The 20,150-nt window shown below is 44.5% G+C and overlaps 1 protein-coding gene and 1 long non-coding RNA gene across 52 annotated transcripts in view; one reads left to right on the top strand and one right to left on the bottom strand.

The window, feature by feature from the left end:
• PTPRM (protein tyrosine phosphatase receptor type M) overlaps positions 1-20,150 on the bottom strand; it is an 829,686-nt gene that overhangs the window by 14,365 nt on the left and 795,171 nt on the right. For all 50 annotated transcript variants that reach the window (XM_077975162.1, XM_077975163.1, XM_077975160.1 and 47 more), the window contains 7 exons: positions 16,794-16,948; positions 16,400-16,535; positions 14,580-14,729; positions 12,973-13,146; positions 11,873-12,004; positions 7,650-7,775; positions 5,110-5,273 (listed from right to left, as the gene is read on the bottom strand). In XM_077975162.1, the coding sequence (XP_077831288.1) occupies positions 5,110-5,273; positions 7,650-7,775; positions 11,873-12,004; positions 12,973-13,146; positions 14,580-14,729; positions 16,400-16,535; positions 16,794-16,948 (1,037 nt within the window). The remainder of the gene's footprint in view (positions 1-5,109; positions 5,274-7,649; positions 7,776-11,872; positions 12,005-12,972; positions 13,147-14,579; positions 14,730-16,399; positions 16,536-16,793; positions 16,949-20,150) is intronic.
• Positions 17,216-19,796, top strand: LOC144336488 (uncharacterized). Of its 2 annotated transcripts, none has more exons than XR_013408336.1 (2): positions 17,216-19,338; positions 19,403-19,796. It is a non-coding gene; the product is annotated as an uncharacterized LOC144336488 (long non-coding RNA). The 2 variants fall into 2 exon arrangements; XR_013408335.1 differs by having other exon boundaries at positions 17,809-19,317.

The raw sequence follows: 20,150 nt of genomic DNA, 5'->3' as shown, positions 1-20,150 counted from the left end.
GGTCCAGGCTCATTCCGCACTATTCCTGCACCAACTCTGCAGTCCCTCTTTCCTCAAGGAGATAAGGGACCTTTTTTTTTTTTTTTTTTTTGGAGACAGAGTCTCACTCTGTCGCCCAGGCTGGAGTGCAGTGGAGAGATCTTGGCTCACTGCAAGCTCCGCCTCCTGGGTTCACGCCATTCTCCTGCCTCAGCCTCCCATGTAGCTGGGACTACAGGCGCCGCCACCACGCTCGGCTAGTTTTTTTTGTATTTTTTTTTAGTAGAGACGGAGTTTCACTGTGTTAGCCAGGATGGTCTCGATCTCCTGACCTTGTGATCCGCCCGTCTCGGCCTCCCAAAGTGCTGGGATTACAGGTGTGAGCCACCACGCCCGGCCATGGGAACTTTTTATTTTTAAACACAGTATAAGTATCATACCTAAAATAACAAACATTACTGTTTTAAAATAATCAAATTTCTAATCTGTGTTCCAATTTCCCAGATTGTTTCTTTCAGCTGCTTTTTAAAAAATCCACATTTAGGCAAAGGCCACAGATTGGATTTGGTTGGTATGTCTTGCAAATTTGTTTTAATCTGTGAGCTCCTCTTTGCTCTCTCTTTTTTCTTGGGAATTTATTTGTTGAGGAAACAAGGTCATCTGTCCCGTAGAGAGTCCCACATCCTAGATTTTTCTCATTCATCACATCTCTGTGATATCATTTAACATGCTGCTTTCTAACTCTGTATTTCCTGTAAATTGGTAGGTAGTTCCAGGGCTTGATAAGAATTCAAGATTTATTTATTTATACAAGGATACTTAAAGTATACTTTCATTAGGAAGCAAGCCAAAAAAATATCTGGTTGTCCCTTTGTTTTATGGTTTTAAGAGTGATCATCGTGTTCGGATATCAGCTTCATCAGCCCATTATGAAATTCCGAATCAGCTTTTTAACTGAAGTATAATATACCTACAATGAACACCATTAGTAGATAGCTGACTCAATTTTTACCAATGCATATACCACGTAACCACCACTTAGATCAAGATACAAACCACGGTCAGTCCCCAAGAGGCTCCCTTACATTCCTTCCTCAACAATACCATCAGTATCACCAAAGATAATCCATTCTTAAGCCTAGCATCATCAATTGCTTTTGCCTGTTCTTCAGCTTTGTGTAAATGGAACCATATACTATGTCTTCTCCTGAGACTGGCTTATTTCACTCTGTGTTGTCTGTGTGAGAATCACCCACGGTGTTATATTGGTAGTTTATTCTTTTATAAGGCTAAGGAGAATTCCACTGAATGAATACCCACTGTACAATTTATCCAACAGCTGATGAATGTTTGGGCTGTTTTTAGTTTGTAAATATTATGAGTAAACCTGTGATAAGCTTATCTTTTGGCAGATGATTCATTTCTGCAGTCATTTCTCTAAGAACAGAAGAGCTCAGCCTCAGAGTGCCTGTATGTTTAGCTTTGGTAAATGCTGCCAGTTTCCAAATGGTTGTACAGTATTTACTTCCTTCCTACAGTGTATGAGAGTTCTAGTTACTCCACAGCTTCACTAACACTTGGGATTATTATTTATTTGTCTGTCTTTAAAATTTCAGCCATTCTGGTGAGTACACAGTGGCATCTGATCCTGGTTTGAATGTGGATTTGCCTAAAAACGAGTAACGTTGAGTAACTTTTCTATGCTTATTGGCTATTTGGGACGACTTCTTTTTTTTTTTTTCTTCTTCAATGAAGTACCTGTCAAGTTTTTTGCCCATTTAATAAATTGAGTTGTCTATAATTTTCCTATTGGCTTGCAGTACAGCAGTTAATAAGACATTGTAGCCGAGTCCTTTGTCAGACACCTGTATTATAAAACTCTACTCCCACTGCCTTGCTTTTTCACCCTCTTATTGACGTCTTTTGATGAAGAGAAGGATTTAATTTTAATGAAAGTCCAATTTGTCAGTATTTCTTTTAAGGCTAGTGTTCTGTGTCCTGTTTAACAAATCTACCTGTGGTCATGGAGATTTTCTCCTGTGTTTTCTTCTAGAAGCTTTGTTGTTTCACTTTCCCTGTTTGGTCTACCATCTATCTGAAAGGGATTCTGTACATGGAGTGAGGGAGACCAATGTGTCCAGGCAGTCTCCCCCACAGTGCTGTGTTGCAATGACATCTTTGTTGTAAGTCAGATGACGCTGAGGTATGGATCTGTCCCTAGACTGTTTCTTCTGCTAATGAGAAGATTAGCTGTTTTCTATCCTTGCATTAACATTATACCACTTTTCCCATCAGCTTTGCACCTAATGCTTCTGGCAGCTGTTGAAGACCACTGTCTAGTCCATTATTTTCATCAAGAGTTGCAAAGTGGTGAAATCTTAATTCTATCCATTTAATCTAGTTTTATTAGCTGGGATGAAACTAGTTTTATTAGCTGGGAGACACGTATAAAGAAAAACACTCCCTATTTGCATACCTTGAATATCTGTGGCTCAAGCACCATTCACTTCAAAGCACCTGCAGGTCTTGCCTCAGCCGGGAACTCTCCACCCACAGCCATTAGGTGGCGCTACACTATGCTGAATGCCATGCTCTTACCTCCAAGAGGAACACTGGAGTGGTCTGATTATCTCCTGGCCAGTACTGGCGGATGCCAATGTAAACTAATTTTCTTTCTTATAGCTAAAAAAAACCCCTTAGATTTAGATATATAAATGTAAACAAAAATAAACATTCTCACCAGGCCTAGGTCTCATGCCCACCTTGATGCTAAGAGAGCAAGAGACAGTTCTACATGAACCAAGGCGGGGCTTTAGAGAGGGGGGAATGTTCCAAAGAAGAATCAAGGTTCTCTCAGCGGAAAATGGGAGGAGATGCTGCACAGGCAGGAGAGAAGAAACAACGGATGCCTCCCACCGTCCACTGTGAAGAACAGCTGATTGGTTTAGGTTTCACATGGAACAGCAATGTCACTGTTTAGTTCTGTGGTCACAGCTGCCTCTGGGAAGAGTGTTGTTGACAAGGTGCAGTGATTTAAAAAATCTTTATGTCCTCTTGTTAGGCCTGTCCCGGTGCCTCAACTTCTTCTAGTCACTAGTAACTTAGTCCTGTGGGTTAAAGCACTGACCCTTTTTAGAAAGTACTAATCCCGGGGGGAACGATGTACATCTAGCTCAGATGCTGGTCTCCAGATGCAGGCAGGGATATCTGCAAACATTTTTAGTATTTTAGAAAAACCTGACAAATCTAATAATAAAAATGAACTACAATGTTAATATTCTTTGCTGGGATTGTATCATCTCAGTGTGAGCCTCTTATTCTGATCAGAGGTCGGATCTGGATTGAAGAGAAATAAAAATAGGGATGTGGACTGCTAATGAATTTTTTTTGTCGTTTTCTTGATAGAGATTTTTTTTTTTTTTTGAGATGGAGTCTCGCTGTGTCCCCCAGGCCTGAGTGCAGTGGTGTAATCTTGGCTCACCGCAAGCTCCGTCTCCCGGGTTCATGTCATTCTCTTGCCTCAGCCTCCTGAGTAGCTGGGACTACAGGTGCCTGCCACCATGCCTGGCTAATTTTTTGTATTTTAAGTAGAGACAAGGTTTCACCATGTTAGCCAGGATAGTCTTGATCTCCTGACCTTGTGATCCGCCCGCCTTGGCCTCCCAAAGTGCTGGGACTACAGGTGTGAGCCGCTGTGCACGGCCGATAGAGATTTTTTAATGCACTGGGTCCAGGAGAAGAAAGTGGGGATGACAGCAACTAGAGAAAGGTGAGGTTGATAAACTGCTTTTTAGAGGACAAAAGATTGGAACTTTTGGTTGAAGACAACTGTGGGTAGTTCTTACAGCTCTTTCCAAAGGAATATTAGTTTCCTGCAGGATGAGACACTATCGTGTTTTGATTGCTGAGAGGCAGGCAGAGTCCTGGGCTTCCCGGGAGACCTCGCAGGCCCAGGGTAGGAGGTGGCATTGCATCAGACAAGGGCATTGACTGGAGAGTAACCCACGCCCTGAGCCAGGTCTGCAACTTTAACTAGGCTTGAACTACCCGGAGTGAATATTTTGCCTTCAATTTAAGAGAGATCTCGGTGTGTACTTCTAATGATACTTCACTGAAAAGTGACATACGCGTATACTTTAAATTTCCCCCAATTCTCTAAGCATCTTCCTTAACTGCCATGACTTTCTAATTGCCTGTTCTATTAAGCCGATTCCAGCTGGTTGATTAGCTACATATCATTGCCAAGGAGAAAATGCAGGTAAAAGTGCTTTGAGAAGCGTGGCAGTCTCTATTCCGTGGCTCTCAACCTTATTATCTCAGCACATTGAAATCACCAGGCGTTTTAAAAACACACCCCGGTGTGGGCCCGACTGCCAGAGATTTTCATTTAATTGGTTGGGGTGTGGCCTGGGTGTGGGCTTTTTTTTTGTGTTTTGTGTTTTCATTTAAAGCTCCTCAAATAATTCTGAATGTGCAGGTAAGGCTGGGAGCCATGTGGAGCAGAGGTGCCCACATTTAGCACCTGCAAAATCTGCTGGCCTGGAAGCCCCGTTTTGGGGACACTGGCTGTAACCAAATCCTCCCAATATACACATTCTCCCAAAAAGTGCGCACGCACGTGCACACACACACACCCGTTCCTCTGAGACCTCTGACATGATTTCCAATTGAATAATCAAACAATGTGATGGTAAACTGGCTTTGGCTGGTGGGATGGAGCCCTGAGTTGTAGCATTTGTTGATTTCCATGATGTAAATCCTTCTACCATGGATGAATTCAAGTTACCAACAGTTGAAGACCCAGCTCAGAAAATTCCTGAAAGCTTAACAATTGGATCTCAAGAGCCGATGTTTTTTTTTTTTTTTTTTTTTTTTTTTCAGGGGAGAGGGCTCCTAATCAAAAGGCCAGTGCTTGTTTATACAGCAGTGGCACACCATCCAAATGAAGGATGTGCATATCCTGTTTCCTGAAAAGCCAACCAATCCCTCACTGAGTGTCATGACCACCCCGTCACCTAGACCTACTTATTTCTTCTCCATTTCTAGTGAAACAAAAGACAGAGAAACAGGGGGCGAGAGCGAGTGTGGGGTCTGGCTGTTCTTAAATGAAGAGCTCTGTCAGGCACTTACAAGCAGTGCACAACAGTGCGGCCTTCCCCGCCGTTGTACTCCTCTTGCCATTTGTCCACCTGGCGAATGAGCTTCAAGAAGGAGCGCTTGGACACTGGTGTGTCCCTGTACATCGGCCAGCCCAGGAACTGGAATTGCTGCACCATCCGATATCCGTCTTGGGGCTACAAAGAACCAGGCGACAATCAGGGAGTGGAAGGAAAACAGGCATTATTTACTGAATTCCAGCGGGCTCCTTCCACCCACTTGATCTTCCCATTATTAAAGGCGAGTCCTGCCTACAAATTACCAAGGTGGCTTCTGCTGGCCTGAAGAGTTACGGTTTTTAATCTCGAGCAGTTAAAAACAACCAGGGGTTTTAAATGACAGGCCAGACAAATACGAGTGAGGCAGAATGCTTCCCATTCTGCAAAAGCCAAGAGAAAAATAACACAGCATAAGCACTGACCACATTGTCATGTTAAGCGGTAAAATAACTTCAATTACAGGTAAATTACAGGTAATGAATAACTTAAAACCTGGAGATGTCTGTGAGCTCAGTGTGAAGACAGAGAACACTGCTTCCTGTGAGCATAACACGGTTTTGCTTATTGATGTTGAATCTTGCTAAGATAGCAAGTTAATTAATCCTTAGTCATAGCGAAATAGAATTGCAGAATTCAAAAAAGTGTTACTTAGCTTATGGTAGAAACATGAAAACAGCTTTAATCCGGCCATGGCTAAATCACCTGGACTATATCTTCTGTGGCCTTCAGCGGCATCTAACACGGGTGACACTCTCTTCTTGTCAACATGCTTTCCTCACTGGCTGGTCCTTCTCCCACAGCAGTCCCTCCCTCCTGCTCTCTCTGCCTCAGTCTCCCCTTCTCCCAGAAGCCACCAGGCTCAATCCCTAGGGCGCTTCCTCTTCTGCTGCCTCTCATTTGATTTCACTGATGCTCATGGCTTTAGATATTACCAATATCCCAATGAGTCATAAATTCATATATCTGGTTCAGCCCTCTCTCTTGAATTTCACCCTTATATTTTCAAAGGCCTACCTGATATTCCCACTTAGGGGCCTAACAGTCATCCCAAACCTAGTATGTCTACAATTGAGCTTCTGATCCTCTCTCCATAATGCCCCCCACCCCCAAACAATCCGGTTACACAGGCAGCCTCGGCAACAACTCAGTCAGTATCCATTCCATCATCCTAGCTCTCAGGACAGGAACCTTGAGTCCCCTCCATTCCCTGGGATTGTGCTGGCTCTACCTTCAGAAAATACCAGAACCTTCCCCTTCTCATGACCTCCACTCCTGCTCTCTCCCGTCTCACCATAATCTCCTTTCCCATCACTGTCATCTCTCCTTATCCCAACAGCCTCCTGATGCCTCTCTCCTCCAGTCTATTCTCAACCCAGGAGCCAGAGTGCTCCTTTTAAAATGTAATTACACCACTGGATTCTTGCACTCAAAACTCTGGAATGGCTCCTTATTTCCTTCAAAGCAAAAGCCCAAATGCTGACAGTGACTGCCAGGCCCTTCGACCTGGGGACCCCAGGCCACTGTCCTTCTAGGTGAACTGCTCACTCCCAATCAGCTACTCTTGCCTCTGCTCCTGAGCCTGGGCCACGCACCTCCTTGCTGTCCTGGCACTCACACTGGCGAACACATCTTGGGGCCTCTGCACTGAACCTTCCTTCTGCCTAGAAAGCTGCCTCCCCAGAGAGCCTCAGTGCCCTCTGGCCTCCTCCGTCGTGGCTCATAGGGCACGCATGCTTACAACAGAGCGTGCTTCCGCTGTGCAAGGCCCTAGCACTTTCTAACCCCCCTGCTGATTTTCCTGTAGAATTTGTCACTTCCTAACTTACTGCATCTGTTATTGTATCTGTTATTTATTGTCTGATTTCTGACAATAATTCGTTGCTTGACCAAACTTTCGCCAGGCTCCTGAACCTTCTCCTAGGCCTATCCATGAACTTCCTTGTAAAATCCAGTTTTAGCAATTTCTGCTAAGTCACCGTGGCAAGAACCACCCACCCTCAATGTCTGATCATATTTGGTATCTGATCAGGTTCCTCATCCTCCACCATTCCCCAGGTATGTCTTCAGCCAGACAGCTGAGGGCCTGCCTTCAGCCAGAATCCTGTTAGGTCAGTTTAGCCAGGGATCAGTCTTGATGCCTCCCCTTAGTAATTTTCCATCCACGGACCCCCACCCTGCCTGTTGGCTAGAAATTCCTGCCTACCCATGCCATACTCGGAGTTGAGCCCACTCTCTCTCGTCCACTGCAAGGTCCTGTGACAGGGGTCCCTGCAACTATCATGATGGTCTTGAATAAAGTCTGCCTTGCTGTGCTTTAATAAGTATCACTACTTTCTAAATACTGCCCCTGTTATAATGTAAGCTCCGTAAGGTCAGGAATTTGTGCTTTTTTGGTTCACTGACATATTCCAAACTCTTGGAACAGTGACTGACATAGAGTAAGTGCTCCAAATAGTCAATGAGTGAGAAAATAAATGAAGCCATAATCACAGGCACGATGGGCCCGTCTCTTACTCTGGCTGCATTGTAAATACGGAATATCCTGCTGATGATGTCCTCTTCTAGGTCAGCAGAGACAAATTCCACCTGGATGGGGCCGTGTCTGTGTACTCCGTTTTCTGGCCAGTACTGTGGACACAACTGAATTCAAAACATATAAACACAGGGTTAATTAAAAGAGGAAATTTACTCCCAACAGTTTGGATAAGGTTAGTACTGACATTCAGTAATCTTTTTTTTTTTTTTTTTTAAGAGATAGGGTCTTGCTCTGTCTCCCCAGCTAAAGTGCAGTGGTGTGATCATGGCTGACTGCAGCCTTAAACTCCTGGGCTCAAGCAACTCTTGCCCCTAAACCTCTCAAGTAGCTGGGGCCACAGGTGTGTGCTACCATGCCTGGCTAATTTTTGTATTTTTGGAGAGACAGGGATCTCGTTATGTTGCCCAGGCTGGTTTTGAATCCCTCTTCTCCAGTGATCCTCCTGCCTCAGCCTCCCAGATGGCTGGCTGGGATTACAGGTGTGGGATGCTGTGTTTGGAGACATCATTCAGGAATTCTGAAGACTTCACTGACTCTCTTTGTTTTCTTTTCTTTCTCTCTTCTCCTCCCAGCAATGTAGGCTTTTGGACTTCCTTGCTGGCTGATTCCTCAACTCCACCTGTCCTTTTCCTGGGACTTTTTCCTTCATTTTCTCAGAAAGCACCTTTTAGCCATGAGTAATTCTGCTTTCCTATGAGGTCATGTGAATGGCAGTCGCCATGTCCCCTTTTGCATGGTGAAAGGAACTCTCATCAGGCCCCAGGGAGAGGCACCAGGTGCCACCCCAGGATGTAAGGTACTCAAGATGGCTATACAAGTCTTAATGCCCAGATCTCCATGCTCTGCTGGCTGGGACTGCGAGTGGATTTTATAACCACTATTGGGAATAAGGCTATTTTGTGACAAGGTTTGGAACTGATAACATTGTTGGGTTGCATTTTTATGTTCCAGTCCAAACCCTTGCAGCTCAGATCTAGCAAATCTGTTGTAAGAGTAAATGCTTTGCTGTTTTACCTGGAAGTGGCCTAATTAAGAAAGCAATTTCCTAGAGCCTCAAACTCTAGCTATTGTTGATACCGAGTAACTAGAACTTTTGCATGAATGTAAATGCACAACTCAGTGCAGTAGGAGTGGTGCTGAGCATGGTGGCTTATGAAGGTGCTTATTAGCTAGCAGCCCACAAAATTCCTACCCTTGGAAACAGTCAGGAAGGAAGAACTGCTAAGACTTTTCTCTTCAAAAACCCTTCGTAAAGCCCCGAAACCTTAATAGGCATTTAAAGTTTGAAATTACAGGGACTTCTTATTCCTATGACTTTTTTTTAAGTAGCATCTACTTTTTTTTTTTTTTTTTTTTTTTTTTTTTTTTTTTTTGAGACACAAGCTCGCTCTGTTGCCAGGCTGGAGTGCAGTGGTAAGATCTCGGCTCACCGCAACCTCCTGGATTCAAGCGATTCTTCTGCCTCAGCCTCCCGAGTGGTTGGGACTACCGGCACGTGCCACCACGCCCGGCTAATTTTTGTATTTTTACCAGAGAGGGGGTTTCACCATGTTGGCCAGGATGGTCTCAATCTCTTGACCTCATGATCCGCCCACCTCGGTCTCCCAAAGTGCTGGGATGACAGGTGTGAGCCAACGCGCCCGGCTGCATCTAAGTTTTATCTTTCTGATTTAGCTGAGGGACAGGTGGCCTACGGAAAGGCAAGGAGAGAACTGCTTTATTATATAACCTGTTTCTATACTGGGCCAAGAGCAGAGGAAGACAACACCTAATTTTGTGCAGAATGATGTGTCACAAAAGGAGGATCCACTGGTTGAATTTCTAGATGATTTCTATTTTCCAAAGGATCTAAAATCTCATTGTCAAAGGTTGCTAAGGTTGATTTATACCCAAGATTGCAGGATAGTTTTCAGTGAGCAGTGGGTCAGCCGAAACGGCAATGTCTCTCTCTCCATCACAGAACAGTTAAGGTGGGATTTTATAAGTAAGAATGAGAGTAGGGTAACCAAGCGTGCTTTTTATGTTAGCTAAGCTGATAGTATTTTAAAAATTACATTTATTTATTTTTAAATAATGCTTCCATGAAATATTTCCTCCCTCACCAGCACTTCCTGGTGACAAGTTATAAAACCGCCTTGTCAAATAATGGCATGCTGATGTTTATTTTCTTTTTGATGCCCAAGGGTACCCACTGTTAAAATTAACAGGCATTATGATGGGAAGCCAAGATATTAATAAAAGCTGTAACATGCACATTTGAACCGTTCTGCCCATTTTTCTACTGCCTGAACGTACTCTGCTTTCTGCTTGCTTTCTTCGTTCAAGCTCCTGACCAAAAGCTTGCCACTTACACCAAAGAAGTATGAGTGACGCGGCTTGTGCTTGCCTCTTGGCACGTTGCATTCTATGCTCTGCCCAAGTAAACCATGTAGAAAATGGCTTAAATGGTGCATAACACGTCCGTGAACCGGACCTATAAATACTTAAAATCGTTGAGTGCTATTCTTGTAGAATTGCAAAGCCTTTACATTCAAATGCTCAGTTTAGTGTTGGCTAAAAGACTGAATCCCAGGAGCCTCTTTTCTCTCACTCTGAAAATCAGCTCTGTCTGCTGAATAGAACTGGAGTCTTTTTGTCTCTCTTACCCATGAGCCAGCCAAGGCTTGGTTTGAGTCCAGATAGTTCGGGTTTAGATGCGGCTTTAGAATTCCAATGCAGTTGTTCAAAAAGAACACACTAGAATCACTGATGTCTTGTTCACTAATACAAACAAAAATATCTCCACATTTCAGGATTCACATAAAGAAAAAAACCATAATGATTCTAAATAAGGAAGAAGTCCCTTATTCTGTAAGTGTCTGTGACTTAAGACTCTAGAATTAGTGAAATTTCAGCCATGCCACTGTAAGGTAGAAAATCAGGATCCTTGGTTCTATTTTGAGTTGAGTCTTTGAAGCTTCCCAAACCGTGGTGTCTGCTTGTCTTTATAAATGACCGTAAGCTAACCTTCTCAGAGCATCAATGGGGAAGAGTTTTAAAATATTTAAGCTTCTTAAGCCAAAAGGACTGGATAAGAACAAAGATTATCATTATTATTTCATTAACCAGCTTTCAGGCGAGAGCTTTACTATATAATGCAGTGCCTCAGACATAATTAAAAACCTTATAGAACTGAATTGAATGTCCATGCCATTTATGGTTGGACGATGGCAAGAAAATAGATTGTAGGAAGGAAAAATCTGGCCATGATGTCCAGTTGGGATGCTGAAATGCTTCAGACCTTTTTTTTGTTTTGTTTTTGTTTGTTTGTTTTTAAGAAAAAGAAAGAATTTGTGTCTACTGGACAGGAAATTAATTCAGTTCCAGAACAAGTTGTTTCTTAAAACACGCTAAGGTCAAACTTCCCATAATGCCTACTGTCATGATGGTTGTCTATGACTGGTATAGGCACATCCCAAAGCAATGAATTCATCTCCTAAAGGGCCACTGCGCTAATGCTTGCCTGACAACCTGCTTCAAGAAAATGTGTCTAACCCTATTACTAACATTGAGTCATCGCTGTCCAATTCTTTCTCTTTAATGTTTAAGAGTAACTATGCAAAAGCCCCATCTATCATTCCAAACTTCTCTTATCTCCAAGTCCCAGTATTATTTCTTTTTAATATATTTACCAAAGCATTGAGAAAACTAATTGCTGTGCCTTAAAATTGCTTGCCTGTCTCCGCTGTCATCCCAACACTGTCACCCTGCATGACAATCTCTACCTGTAAGCTCCCAGTGAGCCATGCCAGGAAGCACAGAGTTGCTCCAGGAATGGGATCAGGGGCTGTGTCAAATGCTATCTTCCCTTCTCCACTGTCCTCTGATCTGCTTGCTCTGCGATGTTCAGGTTCCTGCTGAGCCCTGACTCGGTCTGCGACCTTGTCAACCTCCAGTGGATATTTCCATCTTTCAGGAACAGCTCAACTTTTGGCCCTGTCTTGCCCTGTCACCTCAACCATCTATGATTTCAGCCTGTATTTCTGGTTTCAACTGACTTTCTAACCCCTAACTCCGTCTGATTTTTAACCTTTGTGTTCAGCATCCCCAGTTCTCAACTTCAACCGGCACTTGAGACCTGGCACCAGGGCCTGCACTGCTCAGGTGCAAACAAACTTGACCCCCCGGCACTAGCTCTGACTGTAAGAAGTCCGGGTCTCACCTGGGCAGGATCCACATCATTTAGCATAACGACGGATGTGCAGTGATAATCCAGGACCAGTCTCCAAAAGTCTTTCACTGTGTTTGGCAAAGGATGCTGGGTGACTATAAAAGCTGAAGGCTGTTTATAGCTCTGCAAACACAAACAAGAATGCTCCAAATATACTCAGGAAAATGGGAAGAGAAGAAGCTAAGTTATTTCATGCAGAAGGAAACTTGTGGCACAAAACACTGAACATGTTTAACAGGTGTTGAATTCTGTCACCATTGTCAGCACCAACATAGACTAAATACAAACTTCTCTGCAGAATAATAGTGATAAAAGTCTTACTTTGATACCAAGAAAACTTAATTAGTATCTCTTATCAATTTTTAGAAAATTTCTGGTAGAGCAGCAACATCGAATCTATACATAATTATCTTGATGGAGAAAATTTAACTTTACTTTTAAAATTACACATAATTAAAAGTTCTGCTTTTTCTAAAACTTGTTGGGTAGCAATTTGTATGTATGACAGTGTTCTTATTTCTGCCATAAAGAATACATCTACTTTTTTTACAGCTCTGAAGAGCTTCAGAAAACTTTAGGTACCTTTTATGATATGACACCAATAGAATTAAAATTTCCACGTTAGCAGAGAACACACCCATTCACTCTTTCCATCAACTGAATAGCAACAAGTAAACAGACTGATGGGAAGTAATGAGTTGCGCTTTCCCCTAAGTTAACTACAGGCTAAATTACAGGAAAATGAACTAAAATAATGCTGCAAACCGATTAACCCATTTTCCTGCCATGGTGACTTCACAGCTGTCCCCTGCTCCCCGCCCAGCAGATTAAAAATCTCAGCGCTCAGAGGCAACTGTGCCATGTTGCATTTATCGATACTTCTGGCCTGGTGGTCCCTGAGAAACCAAGGATATCAGCCCTGACACAAAAACATACGTGGAATCTGAAATCTATTTTTTGTTGGAAACAAAAGTTTGTGTCTTAAAAAACAAAAGGGCTGGTGAGCACAAGAGGAAGACCCACGCCTGTTCTGCAGCCTCCCCAGTCCAGTCACCCCAGCCTCGGACCCGTGCGCGAAGCAGGGCACTCACGTCCATGAGGGCAGCGTTGATGTAGTTGCTGCTCTCCCCGTCGATGGTGATGAGGAAGGGCAGGCAGCGGTCCGGGGGCAGGATGTCCATGCACCGGTTTTTCTCATGGTTCCGGGGCAACAGCGCGATGCTGCAGTCCTCCACTCGCAGCGTTGGCGTCACCATGTTTAGGGTCTACGTGAGAAAAGAAAGGCACGTGAGGACAAGAAGACTTGGCAGTGGACTCCTCTCACGTGTAGTTCTGGAAAGATGCACACTTCCTGTGGCTGACTGCAAGACGTTCCCCTCCCCTCCGCAGCCCTCCCCTCCCCTCCGGAGCCCTCCCCTCCCCTCCGCAGCCCTAGCCCTCCCCTCCGCAGCCCTCCCCTCCCCTCCAGAGCCCTCCCCTCCGGAGCCCTCCCCTCCCCTCCGCAGCCCTCCCCTCCCCTCCGCAGCCCTCCCCTCCCCTCCGGAGCCCTCCCCTCCCCTCCGCAGCCCTCCCCTCCCCTCCGGAGCCCTCCCCTCCCCTCCGCAGCCCTCCCCTCCCCTCCGCAGCCCTCCCCTCCCCTCCGGAGCCCTCCCCTCCCCTCCGCAGCCCTAGCCCTCCCCTCCGCAGCCCTCCCCTCCCCTCCAGAGCCCTCCCCTCCGGAGCCCTCCCCTCCCCTCCGCAGCCCTCCCCTCCCCTCCGCAGCCCTCCCCTCCCCTCCGCAGCCCTCCCCTCCCCTCCGGAGCCCTCCCCTCCCCTCCGGAGCCCTAGCCCTCCCCTCCGCAGCCCTCCCCTCCCCTCCGCAGCCCTCCCCTCCCCTCCCCTCCGCAGCCCTAGCCCTCCCCTCCGCAGCCCTCCCCTCCCCTCCAGAGCCCTCCCCTCCGCAGCCCTCCCCTCCCCTCCGCAGCCCTCCCCTCCCCTCCGCAGCCCTCCCCTCCCCTCCCCTCCGCAGCCCTCCCCTCCCCTCCGCAGCCCTCCCCAGTTCGAGTTGGATTTCTTCCGCTCCTTGGATTTTGTCCACGGACGGTGCCCATCAGACACAGGGGTCAGAGGCAGAGATATATGGGCCACTGTGGGTCCCTCCGATTAAGAGCCCTCAAGTCCCAGTGGAGTGGGACATCTGGGGATTTGGGAGGTCAGAGACGGGGGAGGAGTCTGGCCTTGAGTCAGGTACATTTGGACAAAATGCAAATGTGAGGAATACAATGGAGAGCCCTTGGTTGGAAAGTCTTCCTAACACACACTTCCGTGGCGTGACTGCGCGTGGTTATGCTGTGGACAAGGAGCCATGGTGTTGGGGACTGACTGCTCCGTGTCTGCTTTCAGACGGGAGGGGTAGAAATGGCTGTTAGACTAGTGGTTCTCAACCAGGTATTTCTGTCCACTGCGGGGACACCTGGCAATGTCTACACGTGTTTTTGTGTGGTGGTGACGCCATAGGCGTCTCTTGGGTAGAGCTCTGGGTTGCTGCTAAACATCCTGTAGAACAGCACATGCCAACAAGAGTTACCCAGCCCTCAATGCCACCAGTGCTGTGGAGGCCGAGGAACCTGTGATTCAAGGGCTGACTCAGGTGCTGACCTTGAAATCCTTCTTGAGGAGCAAGTCACCGTGCAGTGCCCCTGCCTCAGGCATCACTTACCCGGAATTCCTCTTTAATCTGGCTCGAGTTTGTCTGTGGATCCAGTTTGTTCATGTCATAATACAGAGACCTAACTTGGGAAGCCGGCACAGAGGTGTCCCCGCAAAGACAGGCTTCCAGGATCGCATCGTGGATAAACACATACTGCTCCTGGAGAAGGAGATGGAACAAGTTACTAACTTTAGAGAACCAGAGGAAGAGGAAAGACAGTATCAATTTTAGCCTCACATCATCAAGAGAGTGGAGACAATTCCTCCAGAGAGAAACACAGTTCAAGGGCTCAAGTGCTAGGAGACCGGGTCACAATGCCAAATATTATAGATTGATTAAAACCAATCAGACCCAATACAAACCACCACACGCACTGCGGCACCATGAAAACTGTGGCTAAAGACCACTGTCATTCTGATCCTACTCACTGGGAACTCAGTATTTCACATGAGGAATGAGCAGAATTTTATCTATGGTAGGATTTGCTGATCAAAACAATAGTGCAAAGAAGGTCCAGAAAAACTTGGCATTACTATGAAGACAAAAAGTTCTGAAGTTCTTAATTCAGAACATGAAAGTACTTAGAAGTTCTTATTTCAGAACATAAAAGTTAATATGATGATTATGAAAGCTCTTAGAGGTACAGAGAGCTGTTCTCATATATATGTTCAGTGAGTACACAGTGTAAACACAGGGCCTCTAACTGATTTGGCACTGACTTTTCTTAAAATTCATTGTTGGAGTCTTATCATATTTATTATTTTTAGTTATATGAAAAGTTTAAAAAGCCTCTTATTACAGCTAATTTGGTTGATTTCTATACATAAATGGGACTTTTAATTATTTTTTTCAGCAACCTCTTGTCCAACAGATTGATTCCCAAAAACAGCACACTACCACTAAATACCTGAAAAAAGAAGATCCAAGTGAGAAATGGGAGTGGCAACATTGATTAACTATAAAGTATATTAAAAGATAAATTATTATGATTATCTTTCAAACACAGTATCCCCTTTCTAAGGAAAAGGGCCCATGAAAGCAGCATTTACAGTTTCTGTTATTTTTGTGTTAGCTAAAAAAAAATGGGATTAGGTTTCCCAGAGGCTTTCATAAACTTAAATGCACAATCTAAATGGAAGGGGTTCTTCCTTCTTCTTCACTTCACTTCGTGAATCATTTTCCAGGTGGTGGGTGTGACGCCTACTTAAAACAATCAAATATGAGTAAAAATATGAATGTCCTAAGAGCAGGATGTAATATTGCTTCTGGAAAAATGGAAATTCCCCATATACCTTGAACTTCCACTTAAAGAGTTACTAGTTAGCACAGACATATAGAGTGCTTCACAAAATGGGCAGATCCCCACGACGCCAGACACTGGGCAGGATCTTTAGGGTCAGGAGGCTTCTGCTCTGCCCAGGACCCCGGGAGAAGAACAACGTGCACAGAGATAGCCCTTCAGGCACTCTTCTCAGGAGTGGTCTTGCTCTGGTTACCAGCTAGTTTAAAAGATAGAATAAAAGGCAATGGTATTGAAAGTCTGAGCACTTAACAGGACTTTTTTTGGTCCCTTAACACAGAAAAAAATGTGCAAATTTGAGCTCTTGATTCTGTTACCTGGAAAACTCGTGGGTTTGTTTGGTTTGTTTATGAAAGGCAAAACAAAAAGGAGGAATGGAGGGAGGGAGGGAGGGAAGGAACAGGGAATGCCAGGTAGATCACTTGAACAGATAATTGCCTGGATTCCTTGTGTCCTTGGCCCTGAAATGGGGAGATCCAGGAGAGACCTCAGGGACCAAGGCCCCAGGCTAGGTGATGAGCGGGAGTACCTCTGTTTGCACCATGTTCACCCTCCGTGACCGCAGCTCCCTGACGCAGTTGTAGATGTCAACGACCCCTTCCCTTTCAGCCATGTCCAACATGATATCAATGACGATGAAACAGCCAGTCCTCCCTGCACCAGCACTGAATGAAAAGGGGGGTCCGTCAGTGGATGAAGAAGGACCATACTGCTGCTGCTGCTTTTTAAATATTTTATCAAGGTGAAATTTACATAATACAAAATTAAACCTCTAAAAAGGTACACTCCAGTGGCATTTAGTGCTCCCAAAATGTACAACCATCACCACTCTGAAGTTCTAAAACATACTCATCATCCGCAAAGGTGGCCCTGCACCCATCACCCACTGTGGTTCCTTCAAGAGGCTCTGGAGCTCTGCTTACCTGCAGTGCACCACCAGTGGGCCTGCATTGGGTGGGCTCTTGGACTTGACTTGCCGCACGAATCCCAGCAGGCCGGTGGCATGGTAGGGGACCCCATGATCCGGCCAGCCAGTGAAGTGAAACTGTCTGATCTCTCGGATTTCATGCACACCTCTCTGCAGTAGTTGTTTAACCACAACAAGGAAGAGAACAAGGGAAAACAAACCACAAATGAGCAGGGATAGCTGGGGGAGTGGAAACAGTCCTCACGTAGCAAGTCTAGGGCCAGGAAACAGTGGACTGCTGGGGAAGGAGGCCATCCTTGGATCTTACACACAATGTGGAAGGCATTGTACCCTTAGGAAGATGGCTGGGTATGAAAGGGAGATGATGTTTGGGAAAAACGTTAATTTTTAGGTGTAATTCCAGCAAACGGATGAATTGGTTGGGTTGTTTGAAATTCCTTTCTAAAAAGTAGACTATGTTAAAAGTTTGTCTCACTTAGATCACACGGTGTCTGGTGAGGTGAGAGTCTGTAGAGAAAGAGGCACAGAAGGGGGGCCTGAAGGAATTAGAGGATATCTGTGTGCTCAATACCAACTCCGTGTTGGGGTTTTCCGGTATCCTGGAACCTCTCACAGCAGGGACTGGAGTGGTGCACACTCACTGAGCATGCTCAGATGATGCTTGCAGGAGGAATGAATGAGGACACCTTTCTAACTAGACAGGTCAGAAAACTCATCTGCATTTACAGCTCTGTTTCTTAGGTTTCTCTTTTTAATGTGGGTAAATATTTTACCCATTCATCCAATCGCTGGCAATCTGAGTGATTACACTGCCCCAGGCATTATGTGAGGTGCTAGGGCTACAGAAGTATGTTTTTGAATGGCCATCACAGTCTGCTTGTGGCAAACAGGCATGTAAGCCAATATATACTATGGGAATTGAAAGGTATTTTTGCTGGAATTCTATGCTAGGTCAACAAATTGAGGGGAGCTGCCTGCTGCTCAACTGTAGTGAAGGCAGAAAGAAACAGACTTTATAGTTTGCTTTTGGTTTTAATTTACTTTTGTTTTGAGAATAATTAAGGTAATTTATACCTGTCTATTTTGTTTTCTAAGTATGAGCCTATATATTAAGACTGTGTTTTAAAGCAAAAGACTGTTTTGAAAACAAAACCAGAATCAACTCTGCATGTACATCTAGGATCAAACTGGACTTTCTTCCTTCTCTCATTCCATTTTCTGAACCATTTCTGCATTTGGTTTTATTGTCTCTTAAAAGTAAACACTCATTAGCCTTATCACTTTCACCATCAATCATTGTTCACACATACTTAGTGAGCAAAGAAGAAATTCAGAATTTTTATGTGCTTTGAAAGAGCAGAAGAGCAAACAACTGCAGACTTGCTTGGCACTCACGTGTTAATACGTCTTCATTTAATAACCCATAAATGCTGAAGCTTTATTTCTCTGTGAAAATGCCATTCTTGACCAGAGTTTAAGCATTAAGGAATTAAGCAGTCAGGGATTCACAAATGCAAATCAATATTGTCGTCTGCTAAATAGGCTCTGTGATCCCAGAGTAGTCTGATTAGGTCGTTAGGAGCCCAAATTCCTTATTACCAAAACCAAGGGAACATTTGCCAGTCCCAAGGTCTCCATTAGGAAACATACAGCTGAGCCTGTGTCAGCCTCCAAACCCCTAAATAGCTCCCCCAGCTTTCTGCATGATGACCCAGGCAGGAGTGATCCATTTTGGTGGTATGCATTCCCATATATAAACTGGGACAGCTTACTGACGATAAATATTTTATTCCAAAGGGAAAAAAGGGCCTATCTTTCTCCATATCCTGGTGAGTTTTTTGGGGTAGTGGGAGCATGGGCTGTGCTTCTCTCTCTGGCTTTGTTAGATTTCAGTTCCAGCAACCTCAAGTCCTGAACTACAGCTCTCAACTGATCTAAGACTCTTTTTCTGAGCAAGGTAAATATCAGTTTCTGGAATGTAGAAAACGTTTCTCAAAATTAAACTTCCACCCTTGAATATGTTTGCTATTGACAAAAGTGGCAAAGGAAATTGCTTCTGATCCAGCTTTCATTCTTTTCATTGACACAGCAGTGGCTCCTTTTATCTGCTTTGGAATGTAACACATTTGGGGAAGAACATGATAGATGCCATCAGTGGTCACAGCCCAAATACCTCCCAATTTGATACTATTGCTTCCTGATTTTTCATTATAACAAGCATGAATGTTATATATAAAAATGTGAGAGTCATTTAATTTTTTTTTTTTTTCCCAAGACAGGGTCTCATTCTGTTGCCCAGGCTGCAGTGCAATGGCACAATCATGGTTCACTGCAGTCTTGAACTCTCAGGTTAAAGCGATCCTTTAGCCTCAGCCTCCCAAAGTGTGGAGATTAACAGGCATGAGCCACCACGCCCAGCTAGTCACTTAATTTTGAACCAAGTCATACAATAGTCCCTGGCCCAAAGTGGGCGCTTAAGAAATACTTGTGAAATGAATAGTCATGTTCTGTCTTGTATAGTACATGTTCTGTCTTGTATAGTACATGTTCTGTCTTGTATAGTACATGTTCTGTCTTGTATAGTACATGTTCTGTCTTGTATAGTACATGTTCTGTCTTGGAGACAGGAGGATCATCTTCTCATGCCCTCTCTGAATCCTAGGCAGCTCCTGGGTAGCGAGAATTCAGTGACCACTGTCAACTTTGTTTCTCCCAGGATAGGCAGGGGTAGATTCACCAGACAGCCTAAATCCATGGAGACTTCAGGGTGTCTCCCTTCTGACACTCTGGGTACCGCATATTATTTAAAATCTGTTTAGCTTGGAATCATCAGCTATGTGGGAAACAAAAGACAACAATCAGATGCAAAGCAGGAATTCGTGAGTTCCAAAGTGCATTGCGTCTGCTTGTTTTGCAGAGCAGAGCCCAAATCCATTTTCACCTTTAGGTCCCTTGATGCAACATGCTCTCAAAATAGAATCAGAATTGCAGGCATCTCAGAGTACATGCTTACCCGTTTTCTTCCTTCCTTTATAATGAGAAAGTTTAAAACCTACAAGAAATGTTCTACAAAAGTACTAATGATTTGTTTTCCTTAAAGATTCTAATTGCCCTGTTAGAAAATCACTAACATGTCATTTTGATTTCCCCAAATGCATTAACAAGCTCCTTCTTCCTTCTCTTCCCTCCACCACCTCTTCATTGGGTGTCTAGTGACTAAAATAACTGGATATTTCAGACACATTTCTGTGCAGCTGGGAATTTGGGAGAGGACAATAAGAGGTTAAAAAAAAGAGCAAAGAAACAAACAAACCCTTCCTTTAGCTACAGAGATGCATTTTCAGCTTATTAG

The sequence above is a fragment of the Macaca mulatta genome, chromosome 18 (genome assembly GCF_049350105.2).
Source record: "Macaca mulatta isolate MMU2019108-1 chromosome 18, T2T-MMU8v2.0, whole genome shotgun sequence".
NCBI lineage: Eukaryota > Metazoa > Chordata > Mammalia > Primates > Cercopithecidae > Macaca > Macaca mulatta.
This window is presented reverse-complemented; position numbering and strand designations above follow the sequence as displayed.